The sequence below is a fragment of the Idiotropiscis lumnitzeri genome, chromosome 2 (assembly GCF_059441095.1).
Source record: "Idiotropiscis lumnitzeri isolate Australia: NSW breed Sydney's pygmy pipehorse chromosome 2, RoL_Ilum_1.0, whole genome shotgun sequence".
In the NCBI taxonomy this organism is placed as follows: domain Eukaryota; kingdom Metazoa; phylum Chordata; class Actinopteri; order Syngnathiformes; family Syngnathidae; genus Idiotropiscis; species Idiotropiscis lumnitzeri.
The window spans coordinates 20,734,990-20,755,625 of record NC_142392.1 but is presented as its reverse complement, the minus strand read 5'-3'; the positions used below and the strand labels follow the sequence as shown (position 1 = coordinate 20,755,625).

Genomic DNA, 20,636 nt, shown 5'->3' with positions numbered 1-20,636 from the left:
AGTAGCACTGGACATTCTGTGAGAAATTTACAGTCAGTTCTACACTAAATCAGAAGAATTTAGTGGTGGGTGTTTTTGTTTCGGTGTGGACGGGTCGGTGGATGTGGTCGAGGCCCTTTTTTTTTTTTTTTTTTTAACAAACTTTATTGAACATTTTGAATAGACAGTACAACAGTATCACAAGTTCACTTCAGGTATTAAACTAACATATACATTTTCATCCTTAAATAGAATTCACAACGAAGGGTAATGAATGTAGAAAAAAATTTATAATATAAAATAAAATAAAATAAAAATACACAGTAAAACATGAACAATGTCTCTGGATATATGTAATTAAGGCTTTTAAAGGAAAAAGGCATTCAAAAATGTCAATATCTTGTTGCTTTTCTTGTTGTTAATTAATTTTGTGGTCGAGGCCCTTCGGAAGCTGCGCGCTTGCTAATGACGTCATGCTTCAAGTGCGTATTTTTCAAATATCTTTCTTTGCCTCTGTGTTTGGTTTTACCCATGGATGTTCTATTTTAATATATATTTTATATAATATTTAAATTCAGTTGATACAAAAAATAACAAAATAATTAAATTAACGCCACATTGGCGACTCAGCTCCTACGTCACTTCCGCCTCTGTCCCGAGAAGCCGCCGCTGCAACAGCAGTGGGACGTTTCCGTTTTTCCGACCGAACTTGCAACAATGCTGTGGTTCACTCGGGCTGCTAGATTGTATGAATATAATGTCTGCATATACTAGCAGTGCTTCTCTATTATTTCACACCCGCCCCTACCAAGAGGAAAAAGATTTGCTCCCCCCCACCACCAATTTTTTTTCTGCCTTTGTAGATTGAGATTAGATTGTCAATAAAATATCCCTTAACTAAGATAAATTGATAAGAAATATAATTTTGAGAACTATTATAGTGAGGATCTCGAAACTCAGTACTCTGTTGTGCAAATATTGATGACAGTATGGCAGTTGAAATGAGTACACACGACTGACTACGAACACGTCTTTTTTCCAAGACTGCCAACAACAACTGAAGGACAATCAGAAATTGGCGCCCACAACATTCACATGAATACGCCCCCACCCGGGATGCCTACTGGGTCAGAGGCATGGTCGTAATGTCCGCCACAATAGGACAAATATTTGTCATGTCATGTCATTATCCACACTGCTTATCCTGTCCAGGGTCGCGGGAGGGTGTGTTCGTTTTTTGTACTCAAGAAGAAAAGGGTCAACTAAAGACTCAACAACTGATTAGAGTTCCGATATTTAGTTTCTTCAATTTCTGGAGTTCAGGAAATAGTACAAAGACAGATATCTGGGTGGCTTTTTCTTAATCTCACGAGAAAACTGCACTCGGGCGAGCACAGTCGAAAAATGCGCGCCATCTTTCAGCCCAGCTTCAGTTTTTATAGGAGTTTTTTTATGTCAAGGGTCATGTAGGTTGAATCAGTCGGCCTCGCTCGGGTCCACGTCCGAGGGAAGGTCCTCCCCAGGTTAGTCATCGTCTGTATAGTTGATTCCCGTCTGGTCCCCAAGACTGGCACGCCAAGGCTGGCCTTCTCCGGCGGGCAGTCTCTCCGTCTCTCTCCTCTCTGGCATTCCTCTGGAATCTTGTCGGTGTGCATGTGCACGTGTATATGCAGGTGTATGTAAGTGTCTGTGTGTGTCCATGCATATGTGCATGTGCTCTGATTTCCAATTCTTCAGTTTTTCGGAATGTGTTTTTCTTTTGATAGCGTCTATGTGAGTCCTCCAGTGCCCAATTTGGTATGTTTGCATCTCTACAGCCAATGTGGAGAATGTGCTTCGTCGTATTTGTCCATGAAGTGCTGTGAATGTGAATGCAAGTCATGGAAATGCTATGTGTGCAAATTTGTTCTCACTACCCAAAATTTCAAAAAAGTTCACACATTTAAACTAAGTACTCTAAATTTAGCATATGAGAAAAATATAATAAATCAGAAAACAGGACTACAATCCCAGTTATTCTTGTGACCCGTGCTTCTACTTTCATCTGATAAATGCTTTTTGTTTCATCAATGTTTAACATATTCCGTAAATATGAACCTGCTAAATTAAATAATTGACCTTCTGTCCCGTAAGTGTTTAAAATAATGCCAGCAATCATAATACAATCCTTCATTTATTGCAGTCATCTTATCATTGCAGTTGTCAGGGTCGCCGGTCGGCGAGGAGGAGGTGGACCCAGAATGCGAGGAAGCTGGAGAAGGTGTAACTTAAGCAATTTATTAGGGGACCAAAATAATGACAGACAACGGGGCAGGGTGCAAAATAAGAAAGACGAACTTAACGTGGCAAACTGGATCACAAGAGTGAGGAGCAAGGACAGGGACAAATGCTAGGGGGCGAGAGCGGGGGCGAGAGCGGGGGCGAGAGCGGGGGCGAGAGCGGGGGCGAGAGCGGGGGCGAGAGCGGGGGCGAGAGCGGGGGCGAGAGCGGGGGCGAGAGCGGGGGCGAGAGCGGGGGCGAGGACAAGAGCATGAACGAGATCAGAGAGCGGTCGTGACAGTCCGTAACGGAGCAATGCACTGACAATGAGTTGTTGGAGTGAGGTGTTCAAATAGTCCAGTAATTAGGGGAGCAGATGGGCATCAGGTGTGTGAGGGTAACGGGGAACAGGTGCGTGGCTGGTGGGGAACGAGTGCTGGAGGGAACGTCCCACTCAGCTGACTAAATAAACAGAATGAGCACATGGCAGGAAGGTGAAGAAAATAATAACAAAAACACTGACATGACCGACACGGGTTATGACAGCAGTATTTTTTATCATTGCAGCATTTTATTAATTTTCCCTCTGTACCATAGACAGACATTCGGAGTGTTTCCTTACACTTGTAAATGTTGTGGGATGTAAGTGTGTATATACACATGGGGATTTGTGTGTTTGCGTATATATTGTGTATATTCGCATAGGTTTGCTTTTTCTGAATGTCTGCTGCTAATGTTATACATTAACGGCCACATTGCACCACCGCCTCTGTGTGATCTATTTCTTTGCTGTCGTAACACTGCAAATTTACCCATTGTGGGACTATGAAAGGACATCTTTATCTTTATCTTTAAAAACCTTGTGTTGGTGCTTGCTAAATAATTTTCCATAAGGTTAAGATTGAACAAAATGGTGAAACAAAAATTTAAAAAGTAAATACTGTAACTATGAAACATTGAACACTAAATTATTCCTAAAACACTTCAATGAATCTTGAAATTAATAGTGAATTATTGTAGTTTATCGAATACTGAAACGAATAATGAAATATTAAAGTCCTTAAATAAATACCGAAATAACAAATAAATAAAACAGTGACATATTTTAATTTGAAATTCGCAACCACATCGCAACCTGTCGAAAAACCCTGTAAAAAGGCAAAGGTGCAAATATCTTGACATAAAGTATCACTTTATCATGTCAACTGATAATAATAGGGAAATACATTTGGAATACTATCCAACCAACAACATGGTGTCAGATGTGAAAACAAAACCAGCAACAAAAGTCAAATTCAATACATCGCTGAAGTTCATATTTGGGAACTAAAATGTTTGTTCATGTGCATACGGTTTAAATCTTACGTTTTTTCTCTGTTTCGAAGAAGATAACAATGATTTGCATCGCAAATGGCGACATCTGTCGGTGAGTTGGTGACAGTGCTCGACACAGCCAGCAGCCAATCATGTCACAGCGGGGTGTGTCCTGTTCTTCCGCTTTCGTAACGAACAGGAAGTCCTTTCCTTGCGACTTTGAAGAACGTCGCTCTTTCATTCGTCTCGTCGAACAAAGAGAAGCACACGAGTTAGCGCCAAGCAAAGACCAAGTGCGGATTTGTTGAGATTGACGTTTGAAAATGTGTGCAAGAACGACACCCAAGTACAAAGTGGAACTTAATGGAATAAAAGAAGAGAACGAGCAACATCTTCAACTGCTGGGCGAAGGTTGCAAGCAGCCTCGTGTTGTGCTACACAAAGCAGGTTTGTACATGTCTTACTTTCATTTGCTTTGTAAAGAACGACGTTAAAATATGCATCACAACATTAAGTTGTTTGGGGAAATCGGTCAAGGTTATTGCCGTTTTATTTTTTAATATGGGGGGGGGGCTAGCAGCGAGAGGGTGCACAGAGCTGAAGGAAGCAGGACGGCTGTAAAAATGAACAACAATGCCTGCTTTTTCCCTGGTGTCAGTCACCTTTATCTGGTGCACTAAGCTATTTCAGTCAGCAGCAAATTAAGCTCTCCCAAAGGCCTCAGGGCATTTCAACCTGACACCTCAAGTTTCAAAACTATGCTTACAGGTTAATAAAAGGTCACAAAAACATGGACCTCTTAAACAGGAAAACGTGAGTTCAGTGGTAACAGAGTTGTGTCTATGCTGGCAGTTGAGCAAGAAGCCACAAAAACAGATGCACGTCTTGAACCGTGTTTGACAGGAAACCGTTTAGCTCGCATTTAACAGAAGTGTGACCCAAACATGTCTTGTAAGCTGAAACCGTTCGAACAACAGGAAGAGCGTGGACGGGTGTGATGAAGTCAAAGTGTTCATGTTTTTGCATATACAAATTGCTTTGCTGTGCTTCAATAAAACGCCGCACAGGAGCGGGAAAGCTTTTCTCTTTGGCGGACTGCTCCTTGCAAGTGACAAAGACAATCTTGGCTGGGTGATTCATTTGTGCAGGCTTGTCTCGTTTTTGACAAAAACTCTGACATATCTTGTTCAAGCAATTCCTTACGGAAGGAATTCTGCCTGACTCTAAAAAATGTGCACACTGCGGCGAAAACATCAATGGCGGGTAATCAATTTTAGTGGATGAAACACAAAATATTACGTTTTTTTAAAAAATCAAGTACATATTGGTCTTATTTATGAACTTTGTACTGGCTTGGTCGTGTGAGAGTCAATGAACCTCGGGTGGCCCTGCACAGTTTTGTGCACATGTGCGTAGTTTCACCTCATCCAAACATTTAAAATACATTTAATGCATCCATCCAGGGTTGCACGGATCTCATCAGTGAACAAGCGCATGCTGCAAGGAATGCATCTGCATCTTTGGCTTACTATGGGCTTAAAAAGGGAGAACGTCACAACCCCCTTTTCTACCAACAAGCCCTGGAGCATTTAGTTCTATCTCTTAATGCAAAAAGAAATACTTTTATTTTACTTGAAGGATTCCTATTCTATCAATGTCATTATGTTGCGATGGCCCCCAGTGGTCTGCATCAATATGTTAAGGTCCCACAACAGGTGTTCCATCAGACGCACACAATAGCCTGTGTGTGATAACTTCAGCTCGCTTCCAGAAACGTCTGTGACTATGTCAGGAATGAAATCGGGCATCGGCCGCAACGTGCTTCCTTTTTAAATGCTCGTTTATCAGAGTTGTGCTGCTAAAAGGAGATTTACATCGTAGGACGTAATTTAGTGAAATGTCCCCATGGTCCGGTCCAAATCGGGGTCGCACGCATTAATCTGTGTGCAGCAGGCTCAAGTCAGGGTAGCACTGTAGAAAATAGGACAAAGTCGCCGCATGAGCTTTGACTTGACCAAACCAAATGTATGTTTGTCTTTTTGTGTCCGGCAGACGTCAGTGAATACGATCTCCGTTCTGTGAAAGAGGAGCCAGACTTGACTCACATCAAAAAGGAGGAGGAGGAGGAGGAGATCAACAAGTCACCAGTGAACGTTGTCCATATAAAGACTGACGATGAAAACAAGGATCAGAGTGAGGACAACAGAGGGGCGGAACCTCCAAGCGGCAGCTCAAGTCATCTCGTGACAACAGAAGGTGATGAAGACCACTGGGGGCCATCACAAGCACATAATGAGGACACATTATCAGACGCTCGTGACGATGATGATGATGGGCAAGCCAAAGGTGAAAGGGCATGTCACACTGACAGATGGATATGTTCTCACTGTGGGAAATCATGAACTTCAAAGTTGTCTTTAAAACCGCACACAAGAAAACACAGTGGAGATAAACCTTTTTCCTGCTCGGTTTGTGGCAAAAGCTTCTTTTTTAAGTCAAATTTAACAAGTCACGCAAGAACACACACTGGAGAAAACCCTTTTTCCTGCTCAGTTTGTGGCAAGAGTTTCTCTCTAAAGGCAAATTTAACAAGCCACACAATAACACACAGTGGTGAAAAACCTTTTTCCTGCTCAGTATTCGGAAAAAGTTTCTCTCGAAAGTCCCAATTAACTGCGCACTCAAGAGCACGCACTGGTGAAAAACCTTTTTCCTGCTCAGTTTGTGCCAAGAGTTTCTCTCAAAAGTCGCATTTACGAAGCCACACAAGAACACACAGTGGAGACAAGCCATTCAGTTGCAGCATTTGTGCTAAAAAAATTTCCACTAAACAAAGTGCTGAGAGACACAATTCAGGGTTCGCGGTTAACCGCTTCCCGATTGCCCGGGGCAAGTGAAATTTGGCCACGTGCAAGATAAAATTATGGGCAACTTACCCGACCGGGCAAGCATTTTTTTAAGCAGCCAAATATCTTTAATTTCGACGAAAACTGTGGTGTGATCCGTTTGTGTGCACTGTATGGTGATGGTTTAACCCAGACACCCCCTTATGTTGTGGTATGGTCCATTGGCCTTATCGGGGGCAATGGGCGGGCGCTACGGGGATCAGTTAGTTCAGTGAATGTCGAGTTAAAGTGGACGACAATAAATCCCGCAGTATTGGAACTCGCTGTAGTCGCATCCTCATTTGAAGTTTGAAAAACACAACAAAAACCGACGATATTTCGGCCGAAAATTGACAGCCGGAAGTTTTCTTACCTTCTGCGCATGTTTAAAGTGGCGACGAGTTCGCCCGAACATTTCGGATTCCTCTGACATGACAAAAATACCTCGAATATTTTTAAGTCGACAATTCAGTTGCGAGTAAGGAAGGGAGTAATATTCGATTATTGGCTGTTAATTCATTAGCTCCATGATGTGACCTGACATGTGTTCTGTTTATGCTATGAAACTTATGGAGGCAGCAACACAGGCACTGGTCTTAAAGGAATACACAAATTTCCCACACTCATAATTTACTCATGTGATTACTCAATTAATAGGCTGGACTTAAAATTGATCATCTGGATTGCTGTCATATCATTTTTCCAATTTAACATGCAGATTTGTTAATTATTAAAACTACAATTAACATTTTCATTAACTGCACAGGATGATACATGCTGTTGTGAGCAGGGTTTCATGGTTGATGATGAAAACAAGATTAATTTATGCTTATCAGATTATATGTTTATTTACATTTGTGGCGCACATTTTACAACCATAAACATTTTATTCTTAGAGAAAAAAAATTGTCACTTGCCCAAGTCAGGCAAGTAATTTGGCCAATCGGGCAAGGCAAATTTTAGTGGCACTTGCCCTATGGGCAAGCAGTTTTTAAAGTTAACCGCGAACCCTGACTAGACCTTTCTTTTCTTTATCTTCTGCACATTTCTCCCGCACTAGTCCCTATTTACTTAGTTCCTATCATTTTTTTTTCATTTATTTATTTATTTTTTCATACTTTTTCTAATGTTCTTTCATAGTGTGGTTACTTTGACATCTTTGAATGTTTTAATCATTTATAGAGGCCTCTTGTTTAAACAATAATTGAAACTAACACAGGGACATTTTCCATGACCAATCAGCCAGCAGACCCACACGCACAAGCTCACTTTAACGACCCCAAAAGCCCCGACCGCTTGGACACAGGCGCACAACACCCATTGTGAGTAAAAGCATCTCACCGAAAGTTCAGCCGGCCGGCTGTTGAACGCCTGCGCCCCAGCACCCTGAGACCCTCAATGGAGCAAAATGCCAAAAATGTGGTATATTTTGTTGTTGATGTGTGGGTCTGGCTCAACTTCCCTCCGGACAGGTCGCGGAGCATGGCAGAATTGGTGATGGAAAAAGATTCTCTGACACAGCCATTTTGGTGAGAAAGAGATTTTATTCTCGTCACATGCTGATGTCAAAAGAAGTCTCCCCAAAAAGAAAAAAGGGAAAGGTGTCCCCTCTCTCCGGCCTTCCCTTCTTATAGGGAATGGCCACACCAGACATGAATATTGAAGGTTTGTATTACGATTGCTGGCATTATTTTAAACACTTACGGGACAGACGGTCAATTCTTTAATTTAGCAGGTTCATATTTACTGAATATGTTTGACATTGATTAAACAAAAAGCATTTCTCAAATGAAAGTAGAAGTACAGTGCATCGATAAGATTGACTGGGATTGTAGTCATGGTGTTTACTGATACATTCATATACTAAATTTATGACTTAGTTTAAATGTAAGACCTCAACAGGGTTCGCGGTTAACTTTAAAAACTGCTTGCCCATAGGGCAAGTGCCACTAAAATTTGCCTTGCCCGAGTGGCCAAATTACTTGCCTGACTTGGGCAAGTGACAATTTTTTTTCTCTAAGAATAAAATGTTTATGGTTGTAAAATGTGCGCCACAAATGTAAATAAACATATAATCTGATAAACATAAATTAATCTTGTTTTCATCATCAACCATGAAACCCTACTCACAACAGCATGTATCATCCTGTGCAGTTAATGAAAATGTTAATTGTAGTTTTAATAATTAACAAATCTGCATGTTAAATTGGAAAAATGATATGACAGCAATCCAGATGATCAATTTTAAGTCCAGCCTATTAATTGAGGAATCACATGAGTAAATTATGAGTGTGGGAAATTTGTGTATTCCTTTAAGACCAGTGCCTGTGGTGCTGCCTCCATAAATTTCATAGCATAAACAGAACACATGTCAGGTCACATCATGGAGCTAATGAATTAACAGCCAATAATCAAATATTGCTCCCTTCCTTACTCACAACTGAATTGTCTACTTAAAAATATTCGAGCTATTTTAGTCATGTCAGAGGAATCCGAAATGTTCGGATTTGAACGAACTCGTCGCCACTTGTAAACATGCGCAGAAGTTAAGAAAACTTCCGGATGTCAATTTTCGGCCGAAATATCGTCGGTTTTTGTTGTGTTTTTCAAACTTCAAATGAGGATGCGACTACAGCGAGTTCCAATACTGCGGGATTTATTGTCGTCCACTTTAACTCGACATTCACTGAACTAACTGATCCCCGTAGCGCCCGCCCATTGCCCCCGATAAGGCCAATGGACCATACCACAACATAAGGGGGTGTCTGGGTTAAACCATCACCATGCAGTGCACACAAACGGATCACACCACAGTTTTCGTCGAAATTAAAGATATTTGGCTGCTTAAAAAAATGCTTGCCCGGTCGGGTAAGTTGCCCATAATTTTATCTTGCACGTGGCCAAATTTCACTTGCCCCGGGCAATCGGGAAGCGGTTAACCGCGAACCCTGTGTCGGTTTGCCGAACATTTGTTTATGCCAAATGAAATCAGTGCAGAAAATAAATGCCAAAGAATAACCAATAGTGGGGGGTGAACTCCATGTTTTCCCAGTATAAAATTTGAACTGATTATTTAACACATTTTCTGGTTTTTATATCTTGTTCAAGCAATTCCTTACGGAAGGAATTCTGCCCGACTCTAAAAAATGTACACACTGCGGCGAAACATCAATGGCAATTGATCAATTTTAGTGAATAAAACTAAGAATATAAATTTTTTTTTAAAAATATCAAGTGCGTATTGGTCTTATTTATTTATGAGCTTTGTACTGGCTCGGTCAAAGAACCTCGGGTGGCCCTGCACTGTTTTGTGCACGTGTGCATCGTTTCACCCCATCCAAACATTTAAAATACATTGAATGCATCCATCCAGGGTTGCACGGATCTCATCAGTGAACAAGCGCATGCTGCAAGGAATGCATCTGCATCTTTGGCTTACTATGGGCTTAAAAAGGGAGAACGTCACAACCCCCTTTTCCACCAACATTTAGTTCCTGGTAATAAAGTTCCTCTAGCCCAGGTGGTTTGCATCTCCCCCGCAACTCATAGTTCCTGGTAATTTATGCAAATGACAATGTTGTGTTACTCATTACTGACACCCTATGGCTGTTAAGCATCATTGCAGTTCCAAAATAATTCAGTGAACTCTTAAAATATTATGGTGTATCTTCGTCGAATTTGAATACATATTGGATAACTTTAAAATATACAGTCATAATTCAAATATGTCAACATGAAAGTCAGAGTGAAAGTGTTGTTGCTTAATGCTTATGTGGAGGGATTTTGACTCTTCAAACATAATGTTGTTTTAAAATTTATTTAAAAACTTGAAATTTTATAAAAATAAAAAGGGTAATGTCGGAACTTACTCGCAGGATAAATGTCATTTTGGGTAAAAAAAAAAACCCAAACGTAAATCATACAATAAATAGCCACTCTGATGCCAGGGCCCCTTTAATTCTTTTAGGGATCCAGATTATAATGGAAGCAAAAATACCCACGATGAAACTTTCTCTAAATGCAAAAAGAAATACTTGTAAACATATTTCACTTGAAGGATTCCTATTCTATCAATTACATTATGTTGCGATGGCCCCCAGTGGCCCCCATCAATAAGTTAGGGTCCCACAACAGGCGTTCCATCAGACGCACACAATAGCCTGTGTGTGTTAACTTCAGCTCGCTTCCAGAAACGTCTGTGACTATGTCAGGAATTAAATCGGGCATCAGCCGGAACGTGCTTCTTTTTTAAATGCTCGTTTATCACTGTTGTGCTGCTAGGAAAGGGAGGTTTACATCGTTGGCCGTAATTTTGTGAAATGTCCCCATGGTCCGGTCCAAGTTGGGGTCGCACGCATTGCTCCGTGTGCGGCAGGCACAAGTCAAGGTAGCACGGTATGAACTATATAAAAAATAGTCGCCACATGAGGTTTGACTCGACCAAATTAAATGTGTGTTTGTCTTATTGTGTCCTGCAGACATCAGTGAAAACGATCTCCGTTCTGTGAAAGAGGAGCCAGACTTGACTCACATCAAAAAGGAGGAGGAGGAGGAGGAGATCAACAAGTCACCAGTGAATGTTGTCCCTATAAAGACTGAAGATGAAAACAAGGATGAGAGTGAGGACAACAGAGGGGCGGAGCCTCCAAGCAGCAGTTCAAATCACCACGTGACAAAAGGTGATGAAGACCACTGGGGGCCATCACAAGCACAAAATGAGGACACATTATCAGGCGCTCGTGACGATGATGATGATAATGAGCAAACTAAAGGTGAAAGGGCATGTCACACTGACTCATTATCTTCAAAGTTGTCTTTAAAACTGCACAAAAAAACACACAGTGGAGAAAAAACATTTTCCTGCTCAGTTTGTGGCAATAGTTTCTCTCAAAAGTCAGGTTTAAAAACGCACACAAGAACACACACTGGAGAAAAACCTTTTTCTTGCTCAGTTTGTGGCAAGAGTTTCTCTCAGAAGTCGCATTTAACAAACCACACAAGAACACACAGTGGAGAAAAAACATTTTCCTGCTCAGTTTGTGGCAAGAGTTTCTCTCAAAAGTCAGGTTTAAAAACGCACACAAGAACACACACTGGAGAAAAACCTTTTTCTTGCTCAGTTTGTGGCAAGAGTTTCTCTCAAAAGTCGCATTTAACAAACCACACAAGAACACACAGTGGAGAAAAACCTTTTTCCTGCTCAGTTTGTGGCAAGAGTTTCTCTCAAAAGTCAAATTTAACAAAACATAGAAGAACACACACTGGAGAAAAACCTCTTTCCTGCTCAGTTTGTGGAAGATACTTCTCTAGAAAGTCAAATTTACAAATTCACACAAAAACACACTGTGGTGAAAAACCTTTTTCATGCTCAGTTTGTGGCAAAAGCTTCTCTGATATGTCAAGTTTGACAAGCCACACAAGAAAGCACACTGGAGAAAACAATTTTTCTTGCTCAGTTTGTGGTAAAAGCTTCTCTCAAAACTCAACGTTAACAAGCCACGCAAGAACACACAGTGGAGAAAAACCTTTTTCCTGCTCGGTTTGCGGTAAATCTTTCTCTGTAAAGTCAAATTTACGAATCCACACAAGAACGCACAGTGGAGACAAGACATTCAGTTGCAGCGTTTGTGCTAAAAAATTCGATCTGAAGCTTAAAAAAAGGACAAAAAAACTGAAGGAACCGACTCTTTGCGGTAAGATGTGATTTTGAATAAAATATGATAAATTAAAATTTGCAAAGCTTTTTTATTGACACTAAGCCAATGTGATCATTGCCAGAAGAACCATTGTGTCTGAGTGATGATGATTTGTTTTGGTGTTTACATCAAACATGTAAATAAAATAAATTGCCATTGCCTGGAACAACATTTTTTAACATTATGTTTTTCAGTTGTCTTTTTAATCGTACCTAATGGAAAAGGTGTGAGAAGAAACGGTGCTGATGATATCGGTGCCTTCCACAATCATAAATAAAATCACTTGTTCCACTTGCTCAACTGGCCTTCATTACGCCGTGAAAAGGTGAAAAATAGAACAAGAAGTTGAACGATAAAAAGAACAAGAAAGAGAAACGCAAATAGTCTCAGTTTCTCTCAAAGGTTTTTGTATGTCAGGAGTTGGCAACTTGATGGCGACTGGAGTCAGCGCTGGTTTTCTCGCTGTGTTTGGCTGGCTCGTACATGTATGGTCCATTGAACAAAACTCAAACTCTTCAAATATCCCCTCACATACATTTAATATTTCGCTTTCTGAATAAATTTCTGACTGGCCAAATACACTTTCTAGGTTGAGCTCAATCAATCGTTTGGGGTTTGTTGCGAAGCAGAATCTCACTTCGGAAAAAAACTATCATTTTGTCAAATATACCAAATTTTTTTTTTCATGCTGTATTATATTTTTTATACATTGGATTATTTATATATTGAAATAGGAAAATATTAAAATTTAAAATTGGAAACCACATACAGACTTAATTCAATTAATAATAAATATAGAAACATTTCATAAATATTGAACTAATTGAGAAGAGTCCTGATATTGAAATAAATATTGAATTATAAAAAATACTTAAAAAATCAATTCAATAACCCGACCCGGGATTAGCGGCAGAAAATGGCTGGATGGATGGAATAATTTAAATTGCATCCAAATTCAAAAGAACAAATATGTTAAGAAATATTCAAGTGTGAAATAAAAAGGTTTAATTTAATATTGATATAATTTTGCATATTAAAATAATTGAATAAATATTGTAGTATTACATAAGCAAGCTTAAATATAAATTGAAATAAATGAAAAAAAAAAGTCATGCATTTTTAAATGGCCTAATTTAGATATGGGAAGTAATTCTCTTTATGAAACTATGAAGGGACTGGAGCTCACAGAAGTGACCAGTCTTGGTTCTGAAGTTCCGATGTAACCAGATACTGCCCTGAGAGAAAATAGGCCTGAGCATTGTTTATGGTGGGGGCAATTCTCTCGCCAGGTCAGTGACCTTCCAGGGTATGAGAGTAATTTAAGGTGGTCACGAGTAGACTGGTCGTATCAACGGGGAGACGCATCTGCTCTCCCTCTGGGGGACTTTTGGAGGGAAATCCCAAAGATTAGCGTGATGGGAATGCATATGCAACAAGGGAAAATTAGATATTCATGTCCTATTTGGACATTCCCTATAAGAAGGGAATGTCTGAGAGGGGGCTCGCACGTTTTTGGGGAGACTTCTTTTGACATCAGCATGTGACGAGAATAAAATCTTTTTCGAACCAGTTCTTTTCCATCACCAATCCAGCCTTGCTCGGCTGCCTCTCCGGAAGGCAGCAAGGACCCACACTTCGAAGACAAAATATACTACATATTGAAAGAAAAATAATACTCAAATATTGAAATAAGTATAGAATTGAATGAATAAACAACAAATAAATAAATACCTCCTGAAAAATAGTATTTATCAACATTTGTCAACATTTTTCTTTCTTGCACATTCTTAAACACATTCTTTTTTTACTTTTACTTTTTAAGTTACTTCAGTGCATTTCACACCTGTGCCTTCAGTGAAGTCCTACTTTGTTCTCCTTGAATAAATCCCCATGAAAATACCATCATTTATGACACCACGGCTGGACAAATAATATCCAGAAACACACTTACGCACCACTGAGTGAGTGTTGGACGATATAGCTTCTCTTGAAAGGTCCGACTTGAAAATGTCCTTGCAAGTGGATCTGCAATTAAATCCACACTTTTCCCTCCTTCGGCCATTGTGGTTCAAAAAAAGCAAGAATATATTTTAGATTTTCGAACGGTCGCCAGTTACGACTTTTTGGTGTGTTGGTTCGGCATAGCGCCGCACTGCCCCGCAGTATTGGAACTCACTGGAGTTGCATCTTCATTTGAAGTTTGAAAAACACAACAAAAACCTACGATATTTCGTCCGAAAATTGACAGTCGGAAGTTTTCTTACCTTCCGCGCATGTTTATAAGTGGCGACAAGTTCGTTCAAATCCGAACATTTCGGATTCTGACATGACTAAAGTAGCTCGAATATTTTTAAGTAGACAATTCAGTTGCGAGTAAGGAAGGGAGTAATATTTGATTATTGGCTGTTAATTCATTAGCTCCATGATGTGACCTGACATAGTGTCAGTGACTGTGTTCTGTTTATGCTATGAAAACAAGACTGTGTAATTGTAATTCTGTTGTAATTCTTTCGAGGCACTGTCCGAAAAAAAAAAATTCATGCAATTTGTAATCAGACACTTTGTCATCCAAAAAGTCACTCAGGGCAAGGTAATTTAATCTTTGGGCAAGAGAAAAAAAATTGTCACTTGCCCAAGTTGGGCAAGTAATTTGGCCACTCGGGCAAGGCAAATTTTAGTGGCACTTGCCCTATGGGCTAGCAGTTTTTAAAGTTAACTTCGAAGCCTACGAGTGAACCACAGCATTGTTGCAAGTTCGGTTGGAGAAACGTAAACTCCCACTGCAGTTGCAGCAGCGGATTCTCCGGGCAAAGGCGGAAGTGACGTAAGAGCTGACTCGCCAATGTGGCGTTAATTTCTTTTTTTTATTTATTTTTTATCAACCGAATTCAAATATTATATAAAATATATATTAAAATAGAACAGCAAGGTGTAAAAACAGAAACAGAGGCAAAGAAATATATTTGAAAAATACGTGTCTGAAGCATGACGTCATTAGCAAGCGCGCAGCTTCCGAAGGACCTCGACCACATCCACCGACCCGTCCACACCGGAACAAAAACAGTCCACCGCTAAATTCTTCTGATTTAGTGTAGAACTGACTGTAATTATTTTACAGGATGTCCAGTGCTCATCTAAAGGACGTCGACATAATTCATTAAGTCTTTGTGTCCCGATAACCTCATCTTCGCGCGTTGATGCTTTTTGGCGTAGTTAGCTTGGCTTGTTAGCTTGCTAGCCGCTAACGAAAAGAGGCACATGACTCATCGCCAAGCAGAGATCAAGTGTGGATTTTTTGGAATTATCATTTGAAAATGTGTGCAAGAACGACACCCAAGTACAAAGAGGAACTTTGTGGAATAAAAGAAGAGAACGACCAACATCTTCAACTGCTGGGCGAAGTTTGCAACCAGCCTCGTGTTGTGCCACACAAAGCAGGTTTGTACACGTTTTACTCTCATTTGATTTGTAAAGAACGACTTTCTATCGTTCGAAATATGCATCACAACATTACGTTATTTGGGGAAATGCGTTCAAGGTTATTGCCGTTTTATTTTTATTTTTTGCTTTTAACTTGCCGGTCTGCTGAACATTTGTTGATGCCAAATTAAATCAGTGCAGGAAATAAATTCCAAAGAAAAACCATTAGTGGGGGGGGTAAACTCCATGTTTTTTTCCAGTATAAAATGTTAACTGATTATTTAACATTTGACATATGACAATGTCAAAGTGTTCATGTTTTTCCATTCTTTATGAGTTTGCATTTACAATTTGCTTTGCTGTGCTTCAATAAAACGCCGCACAGGAGCGGGAAAGCTTTTCTCTTTGGCGGACTGCTCCTCGCAAGTGACAAAGACAATCTTGGCTGGGTGATTCATTTATCAAGGCTTGTCTCGTTTTTGACAAAAACTCTGACATATCTTGTTCAAGCAATTCCTTATGGAATGATTGAACCTGACTCTAAAAACTGTGCACACTGTGGCAAAAAGATCAATGGCGTTGATGAATTTTAGTGGCTATAACACAATGGATTAAGTTTTTGAAAAAATCAAGTATGTATTGGTCTTATTTATTTATGAAATTTTTACTGGCTCGGCCAATGAACCTCGGGTGGTCCTGCACAGTTTTGTGCACGTGTGCGTAGTTTCACCTCATCCAAACATTTAAAATTCATTTAATGCATCCATCCAGGGTTGCACGGATCTCATCAGTGAACAAGCGCATGCTGCAAGGAATGCATCTGCATCTTTGGCTTACTATGGGCTTAAAAAGGGAGAACGTCACAACCCCCTTTTCCACCAACAAGTCCAGGAACATTTAGTTCCTGGTCATAAAGTTCCTGTGGCCCAGGTGGTTTGCATCTCCCCCGCAATTCAAAGTTCTTGATAATTTATGCAAATGGCAATTATGATGTATCAGAGGGAGGTCTTGTGTTACTTTGTTACTCATTACTGACACCCTATGGCTGTTAAGCATCATTGCAGTTACAAAATAATTCAGTGAACTCTAATAATATTATGGTGTATCTTAGTCTAATTTTAATACATATTGGATAACTTTAAAATACACCTTATTCATATATGTCAGAGTGAAAGTGTTGTTGCTTAATTTATGCGTAGGGATTTTGATTCTTCACACGTAATTTTGTTTTCAAATTTATTTAGAAACAGAAATTTTATAAAAAAAATTAAAAAGGGGAATGTTGGAATGTACTAGAAACAATATAAGACAAAGTCGCCGCATGAGGTTTGACTTGACCAAACCAAATTTGTCTTTTTGTGTCCTCCAGACGTCAGTGCAAACAATCTCAGTTCTGTGAAAGAGGAGCCAAACTTGACTCACATCAAGAAGGAGGAGGAGGAGATTAACAAGTCACCAGTGAACGTTGTCCCTACAAAGAGTGAAGATGAAAACAAGGATGAGAGTGAGGACAAGAGAGGGGCGGAGCCTCCAAGTAGCAGTTCAAGTCATCACGTGACAACAGAAGGTGATGAAGACCACTGGGGGCCATCACAAGCACATAATGAGGACACATTATCAGATGCTCATCATGATGATGATGGTGATCATGATGATGATAATGGGCAAGCTAAAGGTGAAAGGGCACGTCACACTGACTCATTAACTTTGTGTTTAAAAGGGCACAAAAAAACACACAGTGGTAAAAACCCTTTTTCTTGCTCAGTTCATGGTAAAAGCTCTCAAAATGCAACGTTAACAAGACACACAAGAACACACACTGGAGAAAAAACATTTTCCTGCTCAGTTTGTGGAAAATGCTTCTCGGAAAAGACGTATTTAACAGAACACACAAGAACACACAGTGGTGAAAAACCTTTTTCTTGCTCAGTTTGTGGCAAGAGTTTCTCTCAAAATTCAAGTTTAACAATCCACACAAGAACACACATTGGTGAAAAACCTTTTTCCTGCTCAGTTTGTGGCAGAAGCTTCTTTGATAAATCAACTTTAACAAACCATAGAAGAACACACAGTGGAGAAAAACCTTTTTCCTGCTCAGTTTGTGGCAAGAGTTTCTCTCAAAAGTCAAATTTAACAAAACATAGAAGAACACACACTGGAGAAAAACCTCTTTCCTGCTCAGTTTGTGGAAGATACTTCTCTAGAAAGTCAAATTTACAAATTCACACAAAAACACACTGTGGTGAAAAACCTTTTTCATGCTCAGTTTGTGGCAAAAGCTTCTCTGATATGTCAAGTTTGACAAGCCACACAAGAAAGCACACTGGAGAAAACAATTTTTCTTGCTCAGTTTGTGGTAAAAGCTTCTCTCAAAACTCAACGTTAACAAGCCACGCAAGAACACACAGTGGAGAAAAACCTTTTTCCTGCTCGGTTTGCGGTAAATCTTTCTCTGTAAAGTCAAATTTACGAATCCACACAAGAACGCACAGTGGAGACAAGACATTCAGTTGCAGCGTTTGTGCTAAAAAATTCGATCTGAAGCTTAAAAAAAGGACAAAAAAACTGAAGGAACCGACTCTTTGCGGTAAGATGTGATTTTGAATAAAATATGATAAATTGAAATTTGCAAAGCTTTTTTATTGACACTAAGCCAATGTGATCATTGCCAGAAGAACCATTGTGTCTGAGTGATGATGATTTGTTTTGGTGTTTACATCAAACATGTAAATAAAATAAATTGCCATTGCCTGGAACAACATTTTTTAACATTATGTTTTTCAGTTGTCTTTTTAATCGTACCTAATGGAAAAGGTGTGAGAAGAAACGGTGCTGATGATATCGGTGCCTTCCACAATCATAAATAAAATCACTTGTTCCACTTGCTCAACTGGCCTTCATTACGCCGTGAAAAGGTGAAAAATAGAACAAGAAGTTGAACGATAAAAAGAACAAGAAAGAGAAACGCAAATAGTCTCAGTTTCTCTCAAAGGTTTTTGTATGTCAGGAGTTGGCAACTTGATGGCGACTGGAGTCAGCGCTGGTTTTCTCGCTGTGTTTGGCTGGCTCGTACATGTATGGTCCATTGAACAAAACTCAAACTCTTCAAATATCCCCTCACATACATTTAATATTTCGCTTTCTGAATAAATTTCTGACTGGCCAAATACACTTTCTAGGTTGAGCTCAATCAATCGTTTGGGGTTTGTTGCGAAGCAGAATCTCACTTCGGAAAAAAACTATCATTTTGTCAAATATACCAAATTTTTTTTTTCATGCTGTATTATATTTTTTATACATTGGATTATTTATATATTGAAATAGGAAAATATTAAAATTTAAAATTGGAAACCACATACAGACTTAATTCAATTAATAATAAATATAGAAACATTTCATAAATATTGAACTAATTGAGAAGAGTCCTGATATTGAAATAAATATTGAATTATAAAAAATACTTAAAAAATCAATTCAATAACCCGACCCGGGATTAGCGGCAGAAAATGGCTGGATGGATGGAATAATTTAAATTGCATCCAAATTCAAAAGAACAAATATGTTAAGAAATATTCAAGTGTGAAATAAAAAGGTTTAATTTAATATTGATATAATTTTGCATATTAAAATAATTGAATAAATATTGTAGTATTACATAAGCAAGCTTAAATATAAATTGAAATAAATGAAAAAAAAAAGTCATGCATTTTTAAATGGCCTAATTTAGATATGGGAAGTAATTCTCTTTATGAAACTATGAAGGGACTGGAGCTCACAGAAGTGACCAGTCTTGGTTCTGAAGTTCCGATGTAACCAGATACTGCCCTGAGAGAAAATAGGCCTGAGCATTGTTTATGGTGGGGGCAATTCTCTCGCCAGGTCAGTGACCTTCCAGGGTATGAGAGTAATTTAAGGTGGTCACGAGTAGACTGGTCGTATCAACGGGGAGACGCATCTGCTCTCCCTCTGGGGGACTTTTGGACGGAAATCCCGAAGACTAGCGGGATGGGAATGCATATGCAACAAGGGAAAATTAGATATTCATGTCCTATTTGGGCATTCCCTGTAAGAAGGGAATGTCTGAGAGGGGGCTCGCACACGCGCGGAGCGCACACACGCACATGTTTTTGGGGAGACTTCTTTTGACATCAGCATGTGACGAGAATAAAATCTTTTTCGAACCAGTTCTTTTCCATCACCAATCCAGCCTTGCTCGGCTGGCTCTCCGGAAGGCAGCAAGGACCCACATTTCAAAGACAAAATATACTACATATTGAAAGAAAAATAATACTCCAATGTTGAAATAAGTATAGAATTGAATGAATAAACAACAAAGAAATAAATACCTCCTGGAAAATATCATTATTTATCAACATTTGTCAACATTTTTCTTTCTTGCACATTCTTAAACACATTCTTTTTTTACTTTTACTTTTTAAATTACTTCAGTGCATTTCACACCTGTGCCTTCAGTGAAGTCCTACTTTGTTCTCCTTGAATAAATCCCCATCAAAATACCATCATTTATGACACCACGGCTGGACAAATAATATCCAGAAACAACACTTACCGCACCACTAGGTGAGTGTTGGACGATATAGCTTCTCTTGAAAGGTCCGACTTGAAAATGTCCTTGCAAGTTTATCTGCAATTAAATCCACACTTTTCCCTCCTTCGGCCATTGTGGTTCAAAAAAAGCAAGAATATATTTTAGATTTTCGAACGGTCGCCAGTTACGACTTTTTGGTGTGTTGGTTCGGCATAGCGCCGCATGCCCCGCAGTATTGGAACTCACTGGAGTTGCATCTTCATTTGAAGTTTGAAAAACACAACAAAAACCTACGATATTTCTTCCGAAAATTGACAGTCGGAAGTTTTCTTACCTTCTGCGCATGTTTACAAGTGGCGACAAGTTCGTTCAAATCCGAACATTTCGGATTCTGACATGACTAAAGTAGCTCGAATATTTTTAAGTAGACAATTCAGTTGCGAGTAAGGAAGGGAGTAATATTTGATTATTGGCTGTTAATTCGTTAGCTCCATGATGTGACCTGACATCGTGTCATTGACTGTGTTCTGTTTA

At 39.4% G+C, this 20,636-nt stretch overlaps 1 protein-coding gene across 2 annotated transcripts in view; it reads left to right on the top strand.

Moving 5' to 3' along the window:
- The first annotated feature begins 3,763 nt into the window (after positions 1-3,763).
- LOC148341929 (uncharacterized) overlaps positions 3,764-20,636 on the top strand; it is a 99,756-nt gene continuing 82,883 nt past the window's right edge. Inside the window, exons 1-3 of one of the 2 annotated variants that reach the window (XM_088288363.1) lie at positions 3,764-3,999; positions 5,605-5,898; positions 10,719-10,779. In XM_088288363.1, the coding sequence (XP_088144489.1) occupies positions 3,876-3,999; positions 5,605-5,898; positions 10,719-10,747 (447 nt within the window). In that variant the 5' untranslated portion in view covers positions 3,764-3,875 and the 3' untranslated portion in view covers positions 10,748-10,779. Of the gene's footprint in view, positions 4,000-5,604; positions 5,899-10,718; positions 10,780-10,915; positions 11,117-20,636 lie in introns of those variants that run through there. The other variant, XM_088288362.1, reaches the window with a different exon arrangement.